The 24,104-nt window shown below is 41.8% G+C and overlaps 1 protein-coding gene across 8 annotated transcripts; it reads right to left on the reverse strand.

Annotated features, from left to right (window-relative positions):
• Nucleotides 1-2,112: 2,112 nt before the first annotated feature.
• Nucleotides 2,113-23,527, reverse strand: nfyc (nuclear transcription factor Y, gamma). 8 transcript variants are annotated; one of them, XM_023285125.3, is made up of 11 exons: nt 23,425-23,527; nt 12,148-12,257; nt 11,951-12,019; nt 10,287-10,400; nt 8,216-8,311; nt 6,971-7,147; nt 5,138-5,206; nt 4,535-4,693; nt 4,054-4,158; nt 3,869-3,928; nt 2,113-3,399 (listed from the first exon to the last, which is right to left on the reverse strand). In XM_023285125.3, exons 2-11 carry the CDS (start codon nt 12,244-12,246, stop codon nt 3,280-3,282), a joined length of 1,068 nt encoding a protein of 355 aa, XP_023140893.1. In that variant the 5' UTR covers nt 12,247-12,257; nt 23,425-23,527; the 3' UTR covers nt 2,113-3,279. The 8 variants fall into 8 exon arrangements, with proteins under 8 accessions (XP_023140893.1, XP_023140887.1, XP_023140894.1 ...); XM_023285119.3 differs by having other exon boundaries at nt 11,951-12,022; XM_023285126.3 differs by lacking the exon at nt 23,425-23,527 and adding an exon at nt 20,338-20,463.
• Nucleotides 23,528-24,104: the final 577 nt, after the last annotated feature.

A 24,104-nucleotide genomic window follows, 5' to 3' on the forward strand; every position in this document is an offset into this window, starting at 1 on the left:
AAAAAGACCGACTAAACACACACAAGTACCACAAATTAAAAAAAAACAAGCATATTGAGCTGTCTGGTTTCTAAACATACTGACTCTTTTTAGTCCATGAAATGTCAAGAGTCAACATCTAAAGGGCTAAAATATACGTTTTCAGTGTATGGAGTGAGAAATATTGTAAATCTCAGTGAAAATTTTTTATTTTAATTATATTTACGTAGTGCCAACTATCAACATCAATCCTTCCAGGGCACTTCACATAATAAGGTGAAGACTGTATAATATTAGATTGAAGAAATAAACCCAACAATTCTCTCGGTTTGTCAAATGTACTCTGTATCTAAACCCAAAACATGTTTGTGGACAAGATGAAAGCAGAAAACAGACTCGGTCGCTACAGTTATTTTTTTTTTCCTGGATGTTGGGTCATGAACATTTCTCAGCTGTCCTGAACTGACCTGAATGTTTTGAGCAGAGGAGTATTGAGAAAGTCATAATTTAACTGTCGGGCCTACATTCCCAGCTCTATGTCAGCAGCCACATTTCTTTATAAATATTATCTAATAAAATGCATGTGTTTGAGAGTTGAGAATATGGTGTATTTAGCAGTATGTTGTGCAAACAGCTTGGAAAGTTACAACCTCAGCTACTTTTAACACCTTTACAAACGACTGATGTGATAAATATCCTTATTTTCAACACACAAAATAGTTCAGTTGCAGAGCCTGCATGTCTTATAAAGGGACACAAGCAATAAGAGAATTTCACTACTTATACAACGCTGAAATGCCAGGACCTGGGAAAAGCTAACATTACAGTTTGATGATGATTTAAAGAAAATCTTCCTACACCTCAAAAAGACAGAAAAGTGGATCAAACACAAAGTCCATCTAAGTGAAAGGACACTCCTGTTATGAGTTTGCTGCAAACCTGGTGAGAGCAGCTGCTGTTGTGGCCCTATCACAAGGTGCAGACCACAGCCAAGGCAGTCAGCCCCAGTTCGTTTGACCAAAGCTGCCTTGATCTGACGAGACGAGCCGGCCAAGAAAAATACCAGCAGACAATCCTTTTCACGCTTGACTTAAGCTCAAACATTCTCACAATCCTCGTCCCTCTCATTAGAAAGAGCCGAGCATAAGTCTGCACTCATTAATGCAGTTATTGTTCGGTGATTAAGTCGATTAAGAAAGGGCCCTCCGGTTTGAGTAATGTTTACTTGTGGGTCTGACTACCGCAGCTTAACCAGACAGTTGTATAGTGAGTGGTCACTAAGAGTGCAGGGAAGATTTTTAATTTTTTTTTTTTTTAAAACAGCTTGATAAGAAAGGACTTCAAAGTGATTGCACCATTTGAACTATGACTTTCAAGGCTGACACAATGTTGAACGTAAGGCATCTCATTTCAGCAAAAGTGGGACATTACGAGCAGCCTTTATCTCTGCCTACCTAATTTTCTGTTCCACCATAATTACTTCTCTTCCTTTTAAGATTTAGGTCGGATAAGGAATGCAGCCTGATCTCGCAGGAGCTGAGCAGTCTCCAGCCAAATAACTCGTGACTCTATTGTTAATCGTTTGCCCTTTGTGGCACATGAAGCTTTTCCACCACTCCAGGAGGGCAGCTGGAATAAGATTAGCGGCGCTCATATAGCCTGGCTTTGGTGCAACATGGGGTAAATTTTGATTCACATTTTTGGCAGACTAAAACTGCTAAAACAATGCTCCTACTAAAGATTGTGAACCTGTGTTTGGGGGTAAATCAGGTGCCTTTTTACGGTTTATCAGTAGTATTTACAGTTTGCTAGATCAGTGCTGCCCTCCTATGGCCATTTGGGAAAACAACAATAAGTTTCAAACAGGCTTAGTTAAATTCACCACTTTGTCCACTGCTTCCATTTCTTAACCACAAAAAACAACAATGAAACTCATGTTTTGTGCTCTGGTGGGATGTGTGTACCTGAAAATACAGTGTGGGTTGGTTCATGTCCTATCTTTCGGTATGCTTCTGAAACTCGTCTCTGTCTACTGTCCTCACACTAGCAAGCTGCTTAACTCCCCTGAAATCAAACAATGAAGACACAGATCAGTGTTTGATGACAAAAAGTCAAAATAACCATAAAACAGGATTCTTAGACAAGTTATGGTTTTTATTTTTTTTCCAACAAACGAAGTTTGTTTACAAAAAGGAACGTCAAAAATAAAATTGTACCTATCTATTGCATGTCATGCTGGCAGTTCGAACTACATGCAAAAACAACAATAATAAGAACATTGATAATAATCATTACTGTACAAAAAAAATGGGGGGAAAGATATGAGGCCGAACATCATTTTAGAACCAAAACAAACACTTGTATTGAAAAAAAAGAGCGCTACAAAAAGGGTGTTTTTTGCTCCAGACCGAGTCATGTGTTTGTACATGAGAGTTAAACCAGGGCACCAGACTCCAAAACTACCCGGATGGACAGGGATATGTGAAACTGCATTAAGACAGAGAAGAGATTCTCTGCTCTAAAGATAAAGGAAAGAAAGAAAGTGAATGAAAGAATTAAAATAGAAGAGTAAAGACGAGCGTGGGTGCTTCAAAAGCCAACACACACTCTCACATACACAGTTAACCTATACAGCTCGAAGGCCTTACAACATAAAGTCATGCTTCATCGTCAATGTGGAAAACAACACAACATGAAATTATCATTGAACCTTATAACCTCTTCACAAGATCCCTTAGATTGACTCGCTGTAAAAAGTGATATCTGAGGTATATGGCTTTGATTCGTCCGTCAATGTATAATTCATCTATTCCAAGAAGAATCCCATGCCTCCCTTCAACCACAGATATGCCAAGAGAAGGTCACGTAGACAAAGATGGACACTTTCCCAGTTCATTTCCAAATGGAGAGCAGAAAGTAAGGTGCTGGGAATAAAGAAATACTTTCTTATGCTTTCAGAATCTTTGAAAATTGCCACGTGATAGGAAGAAGAATAGAGTTGGTCTGCTTAAGGACTGTTGTCAGGATGATGTGACTGAAATACAAAAATGATACTATGTCTAAGCATGGATGCAACACAGCATGATTGTGAAAGAGTCGATCAGCGTCCCTTTGGTTTTTGATCCAGTGTACTAAATTTATTACAAAAAAATGAGTGTTACAAGATTTCAGGTCCCTTGTTTCAATGAGCAGTGCTTCAAATCAAGGCTATCAAGCATCCTTTCGAAGTCGATGGCATCTCACGGCATCACATGGGCTGGTATGCATGTTGTGTGTGTGGAGAAAGGTTCCTGGTTGGGCTCAGTCAGTGCTGACCTGCGTGACCTGTGCATCAGCTGTCTGGTTGGTGGACTGGATGAACATTGGCTGGGTCAGCTCCTGTCCTGCCGGCATTGTCACCTGTTGTATCTGATACAACTGCTGTGAAACAAAAGGAAAGACAGGGAGGTTGAAGGTTTCGCGTGTTGTTGAACGTTGATGGGATTACACCTGGCGACAAGATTTTCCACAGTTCTTTGTTTGTTCCAAGACACTGTTTAGGATGTTAGAGGATAACATCTTACATCTGATTGTATTAGACGTTTTATGTTATTTCACATTCACATTTTAGTCTAATGCTGACTTTTTGGAAACTTTTCACTTTGTCGGACACTATGATTGGTGCCTATCTTAACCAAAAATTTTAATCTTATCCAGTGTCATTATCTTATCTCAATGAGCTCTTCCGAGTTAAATAAAAGTTAAATTAACTGCATTTTCAAGGTGCAAATGTCAAGTGGTTAGCATCCAACTGAGTAAGCAGTTAAAATAAGAAATAACAAGAACAGAAATAAGAACAGTTGCCACCTGAAATCAAAAATCACATACAAAACTTAATTGCATTTGTTACCTGTCCGTCAGTAAATTGGTTGAATTGTTGTTGTCCTTGCTGAACCTCTGTCTGTGTGATCTGGAAACAAAATAAGTTATTCATCACCATCCTGTCATTCTGACACAGCACATATATAATGTGGAAACGCTTGGATATCATGAAGAACAGCTGTGTATTGGTGCCTTTTCTGTTGGAGTGATTACCTGCTGGGTGTTTGCAAGAGTCTGAATCTGTCCTTGGACCACTTGCGCTCCAGAGACTGGCTGGGCTAGACGGATGTATTGTAGCTGGCCCGTATTTAGCTGCACCTACAGTCAACCAACACAAGGGGGAGACAGAGTTTGGTTTAGACCAGAGGTCATTTCAACGCAGAGGTCACAGCCATTTTCCTACTCTGGGCAACTGCAACGAAAATCGTTGACTTTCCCCTGGTGGATTATTAACTTTCTAAAACAGACGTGTCTTGCCTACCATTAAACAGTGAAGGATAGCAAATTCACATAATACTTGCCCAGCACCACAATGTCAAACGCCACATCATATGGCAAACACTGATGAGATTGGCAACCTTCTTTCTTTAAGCCCTTTCTTCTGCTTCCCCCTGCTTTGCTGCTTCACCAGCTCCACCTTCTCCCTCCCCTAATGCCCACTCTTTGCCCTTACCTACCTGATGCAATTGCTTACCGGGATTTGCTGGATCTCTCCTGTATTTGTGATGATCTGCTGCATGACCTGCATGGTCTGGCCTTGGGCTTGAGCTGTCTGAGCTTGACCCTGAGCTGCAGCAGCCTGGACAATCTGCACCTGCTGGCCCTCACCCACCTGCATAGCGACAGGCGCACTCTAAAGAAAAGAATAGCAAAGACGAGACAAAAAAAAAAAAGGGAGAGAGAAACAAAGACAGTTACACAAACACATTAGTAGTTCACCAACAACTGGCACAGGCATGTAGTTTTTAATCAACAAAAAGCAAAGAGCCATGAAATCATTAACCTCCCTGGGGTATCATTTTAACCCAGCAGTATGAAGCTTATGTATCCTTGAATATTAAAAGTCTGTTAAAGGCACAAAAGACATAGGGACATAGGGTGACAATGCAGGTTTCAAGTTTTCTCTTCTGTCTGTCACATTATCCAGGAAAAGCCATCTGATCTCATGCTGCGGTCACCCCTACAGACCTCAGTCACCTGAGCAGGACAGAGTTAGTAGGCAGCAGTCGCCTACTAGGTTGCAGCAACGAAGTGGCCTGTGTGTGGTTAGTGAACATATAAAAGTATGCGTGTTTACCGTGATGGGTGTGCCCTGTGATTGCACCTGCACTTGCTGTAACTGCTGCATGGTGGCACCTTGCAACATCTGATGGCCGACAGAACAGAATGAGAAAATGAGAGAAAGACACACAGTGAGAAAGCAGCGATTGCAACAACTCAACACAGAAATGTAAGCATGATTGGTGTGTACGCAGAGAAAGCTTAAATGTTAGAGCAGCAAATGATATTTAGGAACATGTTTATGAAAAATGCAGGTAAAGCAGGGGGAATTATGAAGAAACTGAAATGAAATGATGAAAACAAGATATAAAATACACTGGAGTTTGGAAAGGCTTGAAATATACATATACGTCACAGTTAATTTTTCAGCTGTTTAAGTAAGGCCAATTGGAGTTTTACTCATAAGAGAGTTGTTGACCTGAAAGAAAAATGACAGAACTGGTACAACAGTGACAACTAGTGACACTGAAAGCTCTGCACATAGATAAGGGATATGAAATAAGATCTCTCCTCTGCTGAGTTCCTCTATCACTTTTTCTTTGTATTTTTGTAGGTTTCCCTGCTAAGGGGTCACTGTACTTAATAGGCCAAATCTGTTGTACCAAACATGACATGTGCCTAACAGGTAGTAGCTGTCTAACTAGCTCTTTTCTTCACAACAACGTAGGCAAAGGATGATGTAAATTTTAATACAGTAGCAGGGATGCAAATACAAATTTGTAGTGAAGCGTCAAAGATTTCAGGAAGTTCTCTAATTTGAAAAGCATTTCAACAACCCCAAATGCCTTTCTAGCGATTAAATCTTAAACCTCATTACTTCAAAGCCTCCATTTCAAAGTGTTGCCTTGTAAATACCCTGTGATGGAGACTACATAAGGTGAGTGTCAACGTGTAAGTTGGGACTGCAGCAGAAGCAGGACGGTGAATCACACCAGGTCTAAACAAGTATGACAGCTCAGCTAAAGGCAGTCTGCTGAAGCAGCATGAAGCAGCACAGCAGCACAGCAGCACAGCTACATGACATGCAGAGACCAAACCGGAGAGAAAGAGCACCAAGCAGAAAAAGTAGTAGGAACGAGATAATTAGAAACAGAGACAATTGAATGATGTCTCTAAATATGAATGTTTGTTATTTTACAGAGTAGTGAATACACTAAAACTGTGAGGAGGAATGCGTTCATCCCAGCACTGTGAGTCCATGTGCAAGAAATGGAGAGTGTGTTTTTGTATGAGTAAATTATATATGTATTATGTATTTGGAAATTTTGGAGTCCCTATCAAATTGCCTCAGTTTCAATTAATGAAATTAAAGATTATCTTTTTGTATCTATAAATCTAACTTACATAACTACATAAGAGAGCAGAGAATAGTTGGTTGAACAAAAATTTCTGATTCAATGTTCCCTCTGCAGGGATTCAGTAAGAGGGTGTGCACATGTATGAGTGTGTTGGGTGTGTTTCGAGGTCCTGTTATTCCTGCTGGTGGGAGAGGGGTCTGTTTCTAAATGTGAGCTAAGACTAATATCAATAAAGCCAAGGATGGATGACCCAACTAACAAGCCTTTTGCAGCAGGATTTCCAGGACTGGGTGGAGTTAGAATGTGCTACTTAAACTTCTTGGGAGTTACAGAGAAACATAAATGCACTTCAGGCACAATATCCCCTTTTTTTGTCCAAAGCACAGCATATTACTCATTAACTGGTAATTTGCGTGTTTCTACAGGGACATTTCGGCCTAGAATTCTCATATCCCACCGTGGTTTCATTTTGTTGCCGCTTCTTTACATTTTGTTGTGTGTACTTTGCTTTGTGACAAACGCTGCAAAAACCCTCTTAAAACAAGGCGTACCTGTCCTTGCTGTGGCTGTGCGATGATAATCTGTCCGGGCTGGATGGTCGTAGCTGTCTGTGCGGCGGGTTGCTGTCCCTGCTGCGTGCCCTGCACCTGTACAGCTCCGGGCTGTTGGGCCAAGGTGAAGTAGTACTGCACCGGCTCTGCGGGAGCTACTGACTGACGCATTTCCTCCTGCAGATGTGACACACACACACGCAAACACACACACATCGAGGGACTATCAGTCCATTACATCTCCATAAATTATTTTTGCATGTGTAATGGTAGAGGAGAGCAGGTCTGATAAATAACTGATGGGATGTGGCTGAGAAAGAGTAACGTAATCTGGATGTAAGATCCATTACACACTGTTCAATAACATACATTGCAGCTTTGGAGGCATGTCAGGCTCAACATGGTGATATACGTTAGCCCCGATCAGCCAGGATCAATTTACACTAAATATTGTATCCATAACCATTTGTGACTCTAGTGCTTTGTATGTTTAATGGAACTAACAGTGTGATAATTGTGGATTTTGTCTGGCCAAGCTCTGCCTGTCTGTTCTCTTCTCGGGTCAGCCAGAGAAATGTAACATCAAAGTTTGTTGGGATTCAGTTTACTTTAATCCAGGTCTTCGGATTATCACATATTAAATTACCAGTAAAAACTGACCTGTGTCATTCTGTTTCACAACTGGCTAATGAGGAGGGCTTCATCTTGATGAGGTTTCTCCATCACCAGAAGCGTAAACACCCCTCTCCCAGCTCCATGACAACACAGCTGAGAGTGTAGGATGTTTACATGCCTGGAGACAGTCTACTTGACAACAAATTTAAATATCTCACTCTTCCATCTGGTACACTACATTTCTATACTGCCATCACTCATCTGCTTCAACATTTTATGCTGTTTTCTATCACTATCCCTACTGCCCTACTGTACTATTTCCTGGTAAGAAATATGTTTCTTGACACTTAGTATGACTTGTAAGTTAGCTACTAACTGGACAAACTAGTTTCACTGCAGGGGTTACTGTTGGCTGTCTGAGGCAAAAAGATGCTGCAAACATCCGACTGAAAGCTCTAATCGTCAAAACCCCAGCTTCCAGTCAAGGATGTTTACAGCACCTCCAGGTTGCCAACAATGGAAAAGTACCTGAGATGAATACCCAAATGATCAGCTCTTTATCCTGTGGTAACTTAAATGCGTAAACTGGAAACTGTTTTCCAAAACTCTCAGAAGTGTTTGCTTTCCTACCTGTCGTTTAGGGGGCTTTAGGTCGTCCCGGGGCACGATGTCAATCAGGAAGTCAAACTGGTCAAACTTTGTTATTGCCATGGCAATGTCATTCCTCTGGAAACATAAAACACACGGACTGTCAAGTGAGGAGGTCAGAGTTTAATTATGCTAATTCTATGAATGTAGCTACCTAGTATATATAAACATGCCTCAGGTCTGAGGTCATCAATCCCAAAATAGCCACACGAGAGGCTACCGTGGGATTGGAATACAGTTCCCAGTAGTACTGAAACAGGTGTTTGCTTTAATAATGGAGCTCAAACTAGGAGAGGGTAAGCTTACATCTAAATTGATCAGTCGACAGAAAATGAATTAGGAACTATTTAGATAACAGATTAATCAACTGAGCCATTTTTTAAGCAAAAACGCCAAATGCTCACTACAGCTTCTACAGTGTAAGCGTTTCTTTGGTCTCTATCAGTGTAAATTGCGTATAATTGTGCATTCTGGGTTGTTCAGTGAACAGAATAAGCAATTACAATATCAAAACAGTTTTCCTTGGTTTCATGTAACTTGTGGTCGGCCTTCCTCTCAAACATTCTGTCTTTTTAATTGTCAAAATAGTAAACTGACAATACTATGGAAAACTATTTTCAAATTAAACAATAATGAAACAATCATTAGTTTTAATAGTAGATAAGTTACATGAAAGTCCCAGCTTTCTATTTTAACAAACAGTCACCAGAGGTAAACAGATTAACAATACACAACAATAATCAGAAATCTGTGTGTAAAGTGAATATAAATGAAGAGGAATGACATTTTCCTGTCCTCATGAGCACAAGTGTTGCTTCCATACCCCTTCCTGTATCTACAGCAGTGCGCTGTCTCTGTGGAATTTTCCACAGGATATTGGCTGTCAGGACCCCCCATTGTGGCCCACCCTGCACTACAGGCTATTTATAGTAGCTTGATTAATATCTGGTAACATCAGGTCACATCTACACTTGTTCTATTGATGAGCGTTGCTATGGAAACCCCAATTGGCGTGCCCTCTTCACAATAGGACTCAGGCTCTATGCGTGCATGTGTGGAAATGGAGGACCCAGCTTTACCTCACTTAGGCAAAAGAAAATCACACATTGACGATGTAATGCGTCATCTGTGGTGTAAAATGCAATTAACATGTACACATTCAAAGCAGATTAAGTTTCTATTTAAAGCATGAAGTGTTGGGTTCTAACAAAACAAAATAGGACTATCATTAGGGGCCGAGACAGGCTGAGATCACAGGAAAGTGAGCATACTTCCAAAGTAGGCCTTCAGTGTAAGACTCCTCCCAGACTAACTCCGATAAGAGCGATTACACTGTCTTTTTTTCCAGTCTCTTTTTCTACCTGCGTGGGCATACACACACATATCCATGGACTGCTAATCTCACCAAGGTATGTGAATGGATAAAGTGGACTTAAGAGCTTTCATGTTCTGCTCCACAGTTTTCTCCTCTTCCCGTCCAGGTGAGACAAACTCTACAACGATTTTCCTATTTTCCATCAGCGCTTTGCGGCTCCCTGCCTCCTTTTTCTCTTGTGTCTTTCCAGAGCCCATCTTATTCAACTTTGGGACAGCAGAGCAGGCAAAATGGCACCGGGGGGGAAAAGTGGGTCACCGGCGCCCGCCTGGCTTTGCTTTTAGAGTCAATGGAGAGAGAAAGAACTTAACAGAGAGATAGTCCTCAAGGGGATGCTGGTATGGGGCCTCTGCTTGTACACACACGGACACAAGCACTTAATGAATAGAAAGCAACAAACCAAAAAAAAGACTGTCAGTTGATACAAGAGTGTGGGAGACAGGTTAAAAAGAAAAGGGTGGCAGAAATGTACAGAAGGAAAGAGATACTGCAATATAAGGTTATCAAAACCCAGCAATCTTGCATAAAGAGTAAAAAGAATGTGGTGGTGAGGAAAAATGAACAGGCCAATAATTTTTTTTCCACTATAGCGTGATTTGCACAGAGTAAATCACATTACGCAAGGAGGATATGAATGGAGGGAAAAGGAAGCTGAGTCAACTCAAATGACTATCTGACCTGTAATGTGCGTCTCTTGTTGTCCTCGGTGTGGATCCATGCTCTTAGGGTGAGCTCTGTGATGAAGATCTGAGCTGCTTTGGCAAACAGGACCGGAGCCTCTGCACTGATCATCTGTACAGAGGAGATAGTGTTACACCTAGTTAAATAGACCCAAACACTATCAATCACACATCAGCAATAACATCAAACAGTCAGGACCTGAGTCAAAATTGTCTGAACAAGCAACAAATGCTTTCATTTGCTGAGTAAGAACATGTAATTATTAGTTTATATGCTTATTTGGAAGTCCAAAAAACTACTCAAATGGAAACAGGAGTCTCTCACGATACTTAACAGCATTTTACCATTTCTATTCTTATCAACAACATGTCTACATGGTTTTAAAAAAAAATCACTCTTCTCTGTACTGTACTGTTTTTATACACAGTAGCACTGAGCTTTGATGATCACTTTAAATGATAATTATTAAGTATATTGATATAAAGCTAAAATGTACAGAATAGGCTATTTTAAAGACAATGCCACTCGTGCATGTACACATGCAGTGAAAGCTGCTGTGTCAGGGCTGGCAGAAGGGTCTTTCCTTCAGATATGTCAGTGATCTCCTGATCTCTTTACCGTCTTTAAGCTGCTGCTTAACTAAGGGGATAGCGGTCTTTACACGGCACATTCAAGTCACACACACACACACACGTTCCAAGGGTTTCTTTTGAGAGACTACAAACAGTTCTCGCTGATAATGCGGTGTAATGGAGGAAAAACAATCACTCCTCCATGAGCCATAACCGTCTAATTAAAAGAAATTGACAAATGTTTGGAGATGAATGGGTATCTTTAAACAGAGCTTGTAGATACATCCACAAAAGTCAGATATAATCAGAATAGTATTAATTAGTATTAATATCAAGGTGTACTTAAAGTGATTGTGTTATTTAGTGTAAGCTCAATAAAATTCAGATTCCCAGTTGAGAACAACCAACTGCTGTTAGACATAAACTATAATTTGCAGGAATGCGGGATGTATTTTAAAAAGTCAAGATGTGGTTAAGATCTAAACCGATTTTTAATAAAATAAAAGCATTTCAACAGCTACTCCTAATGGCTGCAAAACGTAAGCTTCACAAGAGTCATAGTAAGTTTAGCATTTTTACATAATGATGCTTGACTGTGGCTTTCAGGACAATATGAATATGTGTTGATGTAAACCCACTTCATACAAAAAATGTATGTAATGGACAAAACTGAAAGCAAAGAGCTTAAACAATTGCTCAATTATAAAATAATCTTCACTGTTCAGTCCAACAAGTCATTCATGGGTGAGCACAAAAGGCCACTATCAAAAACTTGACAGAGGGCACATCAAGTTCAAATTAAAGAACTAAAGAGATTAAAAAAGTTCCTTCAAGCTTGAAGGCATTGAAATAATCCAACATTTGTCAAAAAACTGAAGAAAAAACAGAAATGTATTTGATACATTTACATTCTATTTTTGATCGTATATCTCAGATATTACAAATTTCTTGAATGTCATATAATTTCAGTCAAGTGTATTTAACTTCACAAAAGGAATAGTACTACAGCAGTGTGGTTCTTTTCACTACATAACCCTCTAATAAAAAATATTTCATCAAAATGGTCCATTATTTAGGTTCTTCTCTTACCTTGACATCCTCATCCAACTTCATGATTTTCTTGATTCGAGCCAGAGGCAACTCCTGCACGCGAAAATCCTTCTGAAAATAATGGACGGAGTTTCAGTTAAAGGCAAGATTCAGTAATTGGAGACCAAGTAAAATGCCTATATCTTAGTGTTCACTTTGCTAGTGTGGGTGCATCTGTTTTGGAGGGCAAAACGTACCACAGTCAAGTTCCTGATCTCCTCCATGACACGAGGCCAGAAGGACTGCAAGGTCTGCTGGGCATCGCTGCCCCCGGCTCCAAACGCATCTGCAGACATCTTCTACTTTGCTACATGGAGAGACAACAGAGGAAGAGGTAGATGTCAGTAAATAATTAATATTTAGAAAAGAAAAATCAAAGACAAGCCATGTGGAGATTCAGAGACAGTCAAAACAGGTCAAGGAAGCAAAACACCAAGACACGGAATACAACGTCGGTCCAGGCCTGTGCTGCCCAGTGCTCTTCCCGCGTGTCAGACCCACATATCCTATCACAGCCTATAATTAAAATACACTGAAATCTAAAATAGAGCACCAACAGGCTTCTATTATTGTCGTTGTGGGATGTTGACATGCCCAAGAACCCACCACCAGACTGGCTATACACTCTCTGATTATGAATGAATCACCTTCGGCACATAGCTGCAGCTCTTCCACAAACACAAGCATATCATGTGCAAGTCAATTGCTGCTGGTGACCCCACGCAATAAGGACAATACTAAAGCGCCAGATCCAAGAGACACAAGTCTGTTTATGGCATAGAGAAACAATCCCATGGCAAACTGGCAAACTCTGAACACACACAGACATATGCTCACGAACCATCCTAAAGTTGTAAAGTGAAACAAACTATTATTATTACAAAACGTGTGTAGACATAGGAGCTAGTGCTTCTACAAGGGGTTCTGATGGTTTGAAAGAGGATCCAGCAGGTTACTATGGCATGCCAGGAATCTGCTGGGGGAATATTGGCCTGCCTGTCTGAGCATGTAGAGCTTGGAGTGTCTTGATCGCACTCTTTCACTCTCTCCCTTTTTTCCCCCCCTACTTTAGTGAAAAGATTCTACAGGAGGGAGAAGAAAAAGAAATGTGGGGGGACAGAACAAGAGATGAGTGTGTGAAGCTACTCAAGAGAGACGGGATGTGTTTGTGTGTGTTACTGAGGGAGGGGCAGTGCCTTGTCCAGTTCAACATTAATCCAGCGCTAAGACAAAGTGCCAAAGGCTTTAACAGGGGGAGGTAAGAGACAGACAGGGCCACAGCCAGACTGCTGTGCAAACCAGCTATGTGGGTCAAACAAGACAGAAAGAGGGAGAGGGAGAGGGAGAGAGAGAGAGAGAGAGAGAGAGAGAGAGAGAGAGAGAGAGAGAGAGAGAGAGAGAGAGAGAGAGGGGGGGGGGAGAGGGAGGGAGGGAGAGAGGGAGGGAGACATGACACTACAAAGAAAGAGTGTTAGGAGAAGGGGGGGGTCTCCTCTTCTCCTTCTTTTCTCACTCTGGGCCAACAAAAATGAATGGCTCCATCCCTGGTCCAGCTGACAGACCAATACAGTACAAAAGACAGCCTTTCAAACACACCACCTCACTAGGTTCTGTTACAGCTTCGTTGTAAAGGACTATTTTGACTTGAGGTCCACATCAGCTCCTTCATTCGTACCACTTAAGAGCAGTTGTAAATATTTTAAACTGATAAATGACTGATTCAGAATGCAGGTCCTTTCACCTGATTGATTTTTGACAGGAAAGATTGCTTCTCTGGCAGCTGTAAAAAGTTACTGAATAATATAGAAGAAGCACTACTACATCCTGTTCTGTCGTTCAGTTTTCGACAGACAGTAGCCTAAATCAATAAGACAGAATGGCGGGCGAGAGGGGGCTTTATATAAATCAATCTGGCCGCTTGTAGCTATGGCATGCCAGGCTAGTGATTGACCTTGACAGTGTCTCCCCTTCCCTGTCTGACGCTCCAGTGTCCAGTTGCATTTCAAGGTTGATTGAAAACCTGCAGTCTCCAGAACAATCCCAGCATTCCATGGGGCAGAAATGACTGATGGGAATTGTAGTTTTTCCTCCTTTGCATGATGAGTGAACTGACCTCTACAAGTTCTTTTGCAGGCTCTGAGTACTTTGCAACACCATGACTGCACAAAGCGGGTGAACAAAATGAGAGCAGTGAGAGCAATTTATTTGTACAGCTAAATGGCCTTTTACCATCCGTATCAGCACTTGATCTTGTGATAACTGTGAACAAGACAACCTTGTGTATCTGTGTATGTACTGTCTGCCGGCTTGTGTGGCTGTCTCCCACGAACGGCCTGATAAGAAACAATAATTAGGCAACTCACTTAGTATTACAAGTGACCATTAGCCTAATATCCATGGTAACAATGCTGTGGTTCAGAAGAAAAATAGGACAGGCAAGTTAAAATATCAAACCATTCAATTTATAAAAAAAGATAAGAATAGAACACACACACAGGCCACACTGGCTCCTTTTTCTAACACACCTCACTTCTCTTAAACTCCTGCCATTTCTTTCAAAACACTCAGAGGACAGAGCTGTTATTAAATCACACATCCACCCCAACCCCCTCTCTCTGACCCTGTAACCTTCAATGTAAATACACAGCCACGCACTAACCACAGCAGCAGGAGGAGGGAAAGCAGAGGGGAAGTCAATATGTGAGAAGAAATGAGAAGGCAAGTGTGACGAAGGGCAGGCTGAAGCGTGAGAGAGTAAAAAAGAAAGAGAACAACATATGTGAGGGACAAAAGGAGGGCTAAGTATCAACATGTCTCTGAACATTGCTCCTGCAGCTAGTTAACGTGTACTACCTACAGTACACCAAAATTAACATATTTCCCTAAGCTTTGCATCAATGGAAAGTTTGCGTAGGAGCTTGCTGATGTCTGATACACCAGTGCAGAACATAATGTCTTCGGCTGACTCCGTGCAACACCTTCTATGGTCTGCATCTAGTCAAGTCAAACAAACACACTGAGCGGAGCTATCCTCTGCACAAAGAAAAACTCCCCAAAAGCTAATAAATGTCAGCATTATAAACGATGTAAAAGGTCTGGAGGTTGATGCAGACTACTACAGAAAGCAAGTATCAAGATGTCCTACTTTATCTGCAGTGATAAGGAGTATTCGCTTCTGTATTTCAGGTCTCTCATCTATATTAAGCTTTGAAGCACTACTTAAATGGAAATCTGTACTAAAGAATTTGCTAAAGCCTCAGTACACTCTTTATTACTTACGGTCAGCACTGTAAGTCGCTCTTGATAAAGTGTTCACAAATGTTGTGAAGGTATTTACTTTGATGTGAACTTGCTATTCATGAAAACACTGTGCAGTACGGCGCAATGGACCTGACAAGCTCATCTCCGCTGTGTTGTTCTATGCCACTACCGTATGCTATATTAGGGTACATTGTGTTGTTTTATGCTGTGCTTCCTCTCCTCTTCCCTGCAGCCCTGTTGTCCTTCATCAGGTCACCGAGACAGTGAAATGCTAGTGTTGGGTTTCCTCTGAACTCTGCTCTATGTGCGTGTCTTTGAGGACAAACGTCTGCGCTTTGATGACTTCGTCCGACACAGCAACTTGCTCTTCCTCCTTCAGCAGCCCTTCATCTCTCTTCCTGTCTCTTTTCCAGTACTTTCCATCTCTTTTTTGCCACTCATGGGTATGCATTTCTCTCTTCCCCTGTCTTACTTTCACTTGATCCCCCTTTTCCAACTTCTCTGAGAAAGTCAATGCTGCTCCGCTTGCAGCAGCTGAATCAGCGCTAATATTGTTCTGCCAGCCCGGTCCTGCATCGCTCCTCTGTCGCTCTCTCTATCTCATCCTTACTTCCCTCCCCCTTTCGCTCGCTAGCACGTCACATCAAGTGGCCACTCACAGCAGCACTGGCGACTCTTTCCAACTCTGACATCACACCACTTTACATGAGCCTTCAATTCTTGTCCAAATAAACTTGATAGGACCTTGGATCTGTGCAGACAGAGGCCGAATCGGAAATAAGACAAGCAGACATTATCACTTAGTCATATGTCCATTCATTTGCTATTTAAGATAAGTGAAAGAGAAAATGAAAAGGAAATAGACATTGGAAAGGTTTTCAGCATGAAAGTTTGCACACCGATGTCATTTTAAAAGAAGTAATACAGTTGAATTGCCTAATTGGTCTTTGGTTAAGGTGAAATGATCTGCAGTTAATTGCGCCCTTAATGATCTTACAATCCGTGTGAGCTTAATATTGCTGGGTGCAGTTAAATAGGAATGAGGCGATGTAGTTTGAGACAACCTGAAGGCTTATTTGATGAAAGAGAGAACGTTTCCCTAAAGTGCTTCTGTACTACTTTCACTGTCACAACGGTAAGGAAAAAGTCATCTCATTCAAAGATTTTGCCATGAATCTGGACTGACGCCTCACATTTAAGCAGATGTGCTGTGAGTGGAACTGACACACAACATACACTGTACCAAATTAATATGTACATATGGGGCAAGCGTGAATTTTGGAACCTCTGTCACTGAGAATTTTTACCCTATAGCTCAGTAAGTGGCATTTAGTTAATCAAATTAATCATCTAGGTGAGTGAAATGCCAATTTAACCCCATTATTAATTCAAATTCTAAAAACGTATCAATTTAAAACTAATTACTTTACGACTCGTTGTCAATTCATATTAGCTGTTTTCATATCAGTACGCATAACAATAAATGTGTGGACAAAAGAAATAGTTGATAATTTTCCCCTATCTCATGACCTTAAAATAATCTTCCACATTCTTACTTTTCATTCTTGCAAACACCAGGCTGTACAAAGAGCAAATACACATGCACTGGACACCACTCTATAAATTATGAAATCAGTCGAAAGATCAAGATTTTTTGAATGTATAATGCCAACTTTGGGATGATCATTGCTCCACTGACATGTCTTTAGCAAGAGGTCAATTTTCCACATGCTGCTGTGTCAAGCTGTCAGTGATGCAGATTGGGCAGTTTTGCAGGAAGGTCATGAAAGGTTGAATTCTGCTTGGGTTTTAACAAGTTTCCAAGGCAGAAAAAACAAATGTAGCTCTGCAAAATTTCCATAAAGGAAGACATATCACTGGACAACTAAAAAAAAACTACTAAATGGTTATTATACAGTATTAAATGAGAGTTCTTATTCTGATTTATTGCACCCAAACACAACCTAAGTACCAAATCTTATACGGACACAAACATTTATTTTAAATCATGGCCATAAATCAAAGGGGGCTTATTTACAAATCCTGAACTATTAAAGCACTCACCTTGATGAACCCAATCACAAACACCACACAGAAACAAATTGGCATGGATACAGCATGCAGGGTAAATGATCTACCAAGGCAAAAAAACAAGAAGTTCCCAGCCAAGAATTACAGATTAACTACTCGTATACGCGCAACATTTTCACAGATGTTGCTACAAATGTTTTGCGAGTAAAGGAGAACAGACAGGGTTTAAATGATGGACGTGCTCGCTGTGACCTGCAGTGCAACATCCCTCTGACATGGCTGGACCGAACAAGCTGACCAAACAGCCCAGCAAACTTTGCCCTTGGTTCTGCTTCAAGCCAACTCCAGGAAGTGCTAGTCACTGATCTCCCAAGGTCATTCAACAGAGGAGAGAGAGAAACCGGAGAGGGAGGAGGGAGAGAGAGAGAGAGAGAGAGAGAGATGAAAGAGAGAAGGGGAGGGAGAGGGGGAGGATAGAAAAGGACAGGTTTTTCAACTTTCACTGCAGCACTTAAGTGACCCCAGTGGTACAGGCTGTGTACTTTCTAAGAAGCTTAATAAAAACATCATATACTGTAACATATTAACTGTGTTCTGAATTCTATTTTAAATTCCACTTCCTCTGTGTCCTCTCATCTCCCTATACATGTTTCTTTCTCATTGCTGACAGAGAGACTGCAGGAGTCAATCTCACATTCCTGTGACCTTCATCCATTGCTAGGCCCAGTCTCTGGCGTCAAAGTAGGCAGGGCTAAAAGTACCTGCATATTACAAGCTGGGACACAGCTGACTCCCCCAGGCTGCCCACACACTGTCTTTAGTGACAGTGTACACATGTAAAAACACAGTGGGGGCAAGGGCAAAAGAGTGAATGTGCAGCCGTAGTGGTCACCTTAGTGATAAGCTAAAAGGCCTAGTTATGTGTAAGTGGTTGGCATGTTTCTTTTACTTTTTTCCTCCCCCGGTGTGCTGTGGTAAAGCGTAGGGCACAAATGATATTCAAATCTCATGCAGACAGCAGCCAACCCTGGGATTTGGCAGCAAGGGCTTCAACTTAAGAGTTATTTTTAGTCTCCCTCTCTCAATCGCTCTCACTCTCTCTCTTTCCCCAACGGGACTTTGTTTTGTCAAAGGCACCAATGGAAACTTTCATTTAGGGAGTAAGCAGGGAGAGAGAAAGGGAGTCAGAGGCAAGTGAGAGGAGATGCACCCTCCAAAGATTCCATCATAAGAGATCAGATCAGACTATTAGCCCCCTCTGCCCCTGAAGCTGACAGGCTGACAGTCTGTCCCATCTGGGCGTCTCGCACTGTCAGGGTGGGGGCCTGGGGGGTCCTGAGGTCACTGCAACCAGCTGCACCTCCACCCCTGGGGACCCCTGACATGACACCAACAGTGACAACGACAGAGTGTCATCCTCTTAGAGTTCTCCGTATACAGCAAATCTCCTTTCAACATGGATGTCTCCTTTGCCATTCGGCTCTGCGTCACTGTCTGTCGCTAACATGTTAACAAGGACATCGGGGAGAAAAAGCAGGGTCTCGAGCAGTACCCTCAGGCACTGTGGTTGTAAGGCACCCACCCACCACACCACCATGACATTAACACCATCAAGATAGTGAAGTGCATCTGAGCAAAGTCAGTATCTGGCAGTCATGCACTTCCCTGCAGTCAATAACCGGGCACTGAGTAAGTGCTGAAGTGCGTGTTTGTGTGCATGGTGGTCCAAAGTCAAAACAAGTGACATCCACAGACAGACTGATTTTACTTTCCACTGTCACTTTGAGGGTAAAAAAAATTGCAGCAAACATGCAAAACATAATGAGCTTCATATTTTTTTAACCCAGACCATTCTGTAAAACCATCAATGCTGCACTTAAGTGACAAGTGAAGGACGTGGATGGGAGACACGCACACAAAATGCACAACAGCAATCTCCCAAGGAGAGTACTACAGGACAGGAAAGGGAGGGGGATTGAGGACGGCTGTAAAGGACAGACACCGTCTCATCGCTGCAGAGCAGGATGGAGAGAGAGACGTCCCAAAGTGAACAGAGATGAACAATTTATTCAGAAACTCAAAGCAACTTAACTTGACAGGTCTTCTCTCTATGTGTGTGTTATCAGCTGTCACACTTACCCCTGTGCCCTTCATGGTGAACGGTCTGCCCTGTTGGAGCACAGCAGAATAGAGGGAAACAGATAGCCCTGTCCAAGTCTCCTTGAGAGCAGCAGCGGCAAGCACAGAGGCTGACAGAAAAACTCTCTCATGCACCGTCCACTGATCGTATCAGCAGACAAAAGGCACTCTGGCTCCGCTGGACAGCTTTAAAAAGGCTCTAAGCCCGAACACACAGCGAAGAGCAAGCCCCCCCTTCTTCTACCCCTCCCCCCCTTCTCTCTCTCACTCTCCCTTTACACATTGCCCCGTCTCCTTCAACAGCCCCCCAACGTCCTCCTCCTACCTAGACATACAGCTCTGACTCTCCTATTTCTCTTCTTACCAAGTCCCTTCAACTCGCTGACCTTCTCTCTTTCTGTCTTTTCACTCTCTAACCCTTGTCCCTCTCTTTAGCCAGTGACCCATATGTTTGTCTTTGAGCTGACCCCTGGCCTGGTGCAGAGAAGCGGGTGAGAAGGAACAGAAGACCAGCACAGCAGCAGGCAACAGCGCAACAGCAGGCAAACAGTACAGCGGCACTCCCGACTCGCAGACAAAAATCTCTAGCCTCCTTCCCCTTTAACATTCAAGAGTAATCAATCTAGCATGCTACATGATACTCAAACCCCGCCTCACACCCGGCTCCCACCTCACTCTGACACTTGCAACCAATGAGAACACAAAGTCCTGCTATGCCATTGGATGCTACGCACACCCATCAGGTCTGACACATGTCCTGCTCCTCCTCTTTCCTCAGCCCAACCCCCTTTTACCGACAGCCAACTTCCTGCTCTAAGTTACCTTGAGCTGCAGGATAGGGGTCAGGGAAAAGAAAAGAGGAAGAGAGAATAGAGATGAGAATAGGTGAAAAAGAGCAAATAAAGTTGTGGAAAGCTCTTCAGGGAGTGTGTGAGGGTGTGCTCGTGGCGGCTTGCCTTGGCATTGTTTGTCCTTAAGTGGTCCCTGCCTCTCCTGCTGCTGAACGGATGAGAAAGGTTCCACGAGCCGCTCTCTGACAACTGGTCTCTGCTTATTTACAATGTCAAACTAAATGTCTCCCTCCGCCCCGCCTCCACTCTGCAGCTACAGGCTGACAGCACAGTGATGCAGGCAGCCATGCTGGCCCTCACTGGCTAAAACAAGTGCCAGAATGGATGCCGCATGTTGCATCCACATGATTTAAAGTACAAAAGCATACTAGGCAGACTCCCTGTCTCAAACGTGTGCACACTCTTTCATGCACATCCACACACATGCACATTTTGTCCTTGCTTTCCCATTTATCCTTGCTCACAGTCACAGGTACACACTGCAAACATCTAGCCTCTAACCAGCCTACTTATTATGAGATTCATTGCACTGTTAATATTATGCTAACAGAGGAGCTAATTTGTCTACATGCATGGTCACTCATTATTCGTTCAGAATATAAAAACAGAATTACACTTAATTCAACAAAACTGTGACTCATCAGGACATTTAGATATGCAACTTACTGCAACCACAACGTAAATCATATGAAACCCTAATTAGGGTGTCAATCAAATTTACACAAAAACTCATCACTCACTGCAAAGCCTTTGTACAAAATAAAGATGAATCAGTTGACGGGATAGCAGCTGTGGAAGAAGGGAGGAGGAAAGTGCATCTGATCTCATCCTATTTGTGCATAAACAAGACCTAAGAGATATGGGTGAAAGTCTGTAAATAAAGACATTGTTGTCTTGACCCCAAAAACGACGCTCACAGCAACTTCCACAATTAAAACGTCATCAAAAAAAACACGTCAGCAATGTCATACAATGCCCTTCTTGTTAACTCACCAGCGGTTTAATGTGCATACTTTGTACACACAAACCATTACTTCTACTGCCAGAAAACAACACTGCTAGTTTTGTACACAACTCATGATGTTTAATGCACCACCGACTACATTAGTAAATACACATACAACAATATGTAAACTCATTAAGACACATATAGCTTAGACAGTAAAGTGTTGACAAGCAACCAAATGGTGGTGTCGCATGTAGCTCATACTGCATATGACTGCAAATCCCTACTGTAGTGAGGAATACAACAAGCTTAAGAGAGAGGGAAAGAGAGCAAACCTGTCCCATCAATGAAAAACCTATGGGGGGAGGGGAACCGGAAGGATGGAGAAGGACAGAGAGGAGAGTTGTTACAGGATGAGAGGGGTAGGACAAGTGGAGGGAGGGTGAGAGAACAAGATAGACTCAAGAGAAACAAAGCTAAATGTTCCCTTTTCTATTTTTGTGGGGCACATGGGGACTAGAACAGGTACTACAGACCTCCAGTTAATGATTCGAGTGGAGCTGCACAAAGATTAATCTCTCCACCAAACCTGCTATGCCAGTGTTGTTCTCTGTGTAGGTGCACTCTTGCTACCCAAAATGCCTCAGTAATGACACCTGGCAAGGTCACCATAGAAATAAGACCTTCCCATGACCCGTACTGCCCGTAGCAGGGATATGTTTGCTCTCACTGACGCTGTTTAGAGATAAACATGCGCCAACCAGACGTTGGGTTTCAAAAATACACAGCACCCTCAGGGTAGCCAGGCCAAACCATGCATTCACCCACAACATTACAAAAACACATGAACACCTGCAAAACGAACTGGTTAGCTGACTGACATGCACTCATTATTCATATAAAGCTCCCAAAGAAGCTGTCATTTTAACAAAAAACAATATTAAACATACACAGAATGTGACAGAAATACAACATAGCATTAATATGAAAAAGAAGAAAGTAAACAAAACTAAAGGCTGCAAAACTAAATTGTAAACCATATTTGTTTGCACTAAAAACAAAGAGGGTCATTCAGTTGAAATGTATAAGCTGCACAGCAGTCAGACTGCATTGTTTTCTATACAAATAAAGTGTATTGAAGTGAATGTCTGTTTGGCTGAAAGCATTGTTTTCTAATTATGTTATTCAACAGAAGTGCAGCTTAATGTTGGGTGATTTTGTTCTGTTTTGATACTGTGGCTGAATTTTAAATTATTACTGATTAATCATTGTAAGGTAGGAAGATGTGGTTTTTCCAAGAAATGTTGCTTTCATGGCCTCAGTAATAGAACAAAGACAATTATCGTTTGCAAACAGAAAGCACTGGCAGAACATCAAGTTTTCTCTTTAATGACTTGCACTTTAACTAGGTCGCTACATTATGCATTATATGCTAGTTAGGTTAGGTTGAACAAAGTGGCTAGCGGGAGACACTACCACCAATGCTACGTCCCAGGCTAGCAGACAAGAAGTCAGGATGTAATTATCAATTATTCTAACTTCGTTAAATACACCAGACCAATGCAATGCATTCAGGCGCTTAACGCTGACATCTCCGCTCTCATACATTTAAGACAGCAGCCTTAAATAAAGATATTTAGCACCAGTGGCTAACGTTTGGATGGTCAGTGTTAACCGGGACTTGGTGCTAACGTTAGTGAGGTTTAATGTTAGCTTGTTGGAGATGCACACTGCTGACTGCTGCCGGCGACGATCCGCAGTTTGTGTGATTATTACCAACGACTGACAACGAGCCTTGTCATCATGAAAGTTTGCAAAGCTTTCCTAAGCTAGGAAGAAACAGTCTAACCAATAAAGACAACGTTTGGATCTGTCCTTCAGACCAATCAAACCTCGGACTAGATTCCACCAATCAAGGTTTTTAGGGCTAAGTTCGTTCTGCAACAGACGCCATTCGGGGTCTGCCAGAAATAGCCAATCCGTCTGGCAGTCACTAAAATTAGAGCCAAAATGGTGGACAGAAAATACCAGTTTCCTGACCGCCCGTGATCCTTTCAGCGGGCCACCAATAAGCGCCTCAGAGAGCGGGGAGGGAAATGGCGCCTATGTTCATCTTCCAAAACAATCGTCTATTGGTCAAGAACAGCAAATGAAAAGAAGCGAAGTAATTGCCCCTACTTCCACCAGACACGGGCGGCTTTCGCGTAAACATTCTACACAGAAATGAATTTTTATCTCTTACTCACTTTCTTTTACGGGTTCCAAGTGAAGTCCGGCTCAGCGTATTATTTATTTTATTTAGCTAGCAAGGGAAACAAGATGGCTGCTATTCGAACCGGAAAGAGTCAAACGCACGTACGTAATGACGTAAGGATACGTTTTTCTGAGGAACGGCGTCAGTCTGTGACTGTTGTCTTGATATTCAGTAAAATTAATGAGATATAGGCGAAATGTGATTTTACGTGTTATCCGCGCAAATATTACTACATGTAGATAGATTATAAGAGACCAAGTAAAACATTTACGCGGATTTATAGGTGCAAGTTAGCTTGACTGTTGTGTGATATAAGCATCTACACTACCAGTCAAAAGTTTGGACAGACCTTCTCATTCAATGCTTATTGTATTATTTTCTACATTGTAGATTAATATTGAAGATTAACATTTTTTTGTTTACAACATACTTCCACATGTATTCTTTTATAGTTTTGATGTCTTCAGTATTAATCTACAATGTATAAAATAATGAAATAAAAACCACTGAATCAGAAGGTGTGTCCAAACTTTTGACTGGTAGTGTATGTTAATTATCAGTGCATTATAGTGTAAGATATAGATGCCACTACTGCTTTAATAGAAGAACTGAAAAAAATATTTAAAATTTTTACACTGGAGCATATTGTTAATACATTTCTGCAGTAAATGG

The sequence above is a fragment of the Amphiprion ocellaris genome, chromosome 15 (assembly GCF_022539595.1).
Source record: "Amphiprion ocellaris isolate individual 3 ecotype Okinawa chromosome 15, ASM2253959v1, whole genome shotgun sequence".
In the NCBI taxonomy this organism is placed as follows: Eukaryota; Metazoa; Chordata; class Actinopteri; family Pomacentridae; genus Amphiprion; species Amphiprion ocellaris.

What these genes read in the sequence shown, in the direction of transcription:
- nfyc (XM_023285119.3), bottom strand. Translation starts at nt 12,246, where the DNA reads ATGTCTGCAGATGCGTTTGGAGCCGGGGGCAGCGATGCCCAGCAGACC. An exon ending in CACAGGGCACACCCATCACG is followed by an intron (nt 4,694 to 5,137) that starts GTAAACACGCAT and finishes TCTTTTCTTTAG; the next exon opens with AGTGCGCCTGTCGCTATGCA. An exon ending in CTCTTGCAAACACCCAGCAG is followed by an intron (nt 3,929 to 4,053) that starts GTAATCACTCCA and finishes TTTTGTTTCCAG; the next exon opens with ATCACACAGACAGAGGTTCA.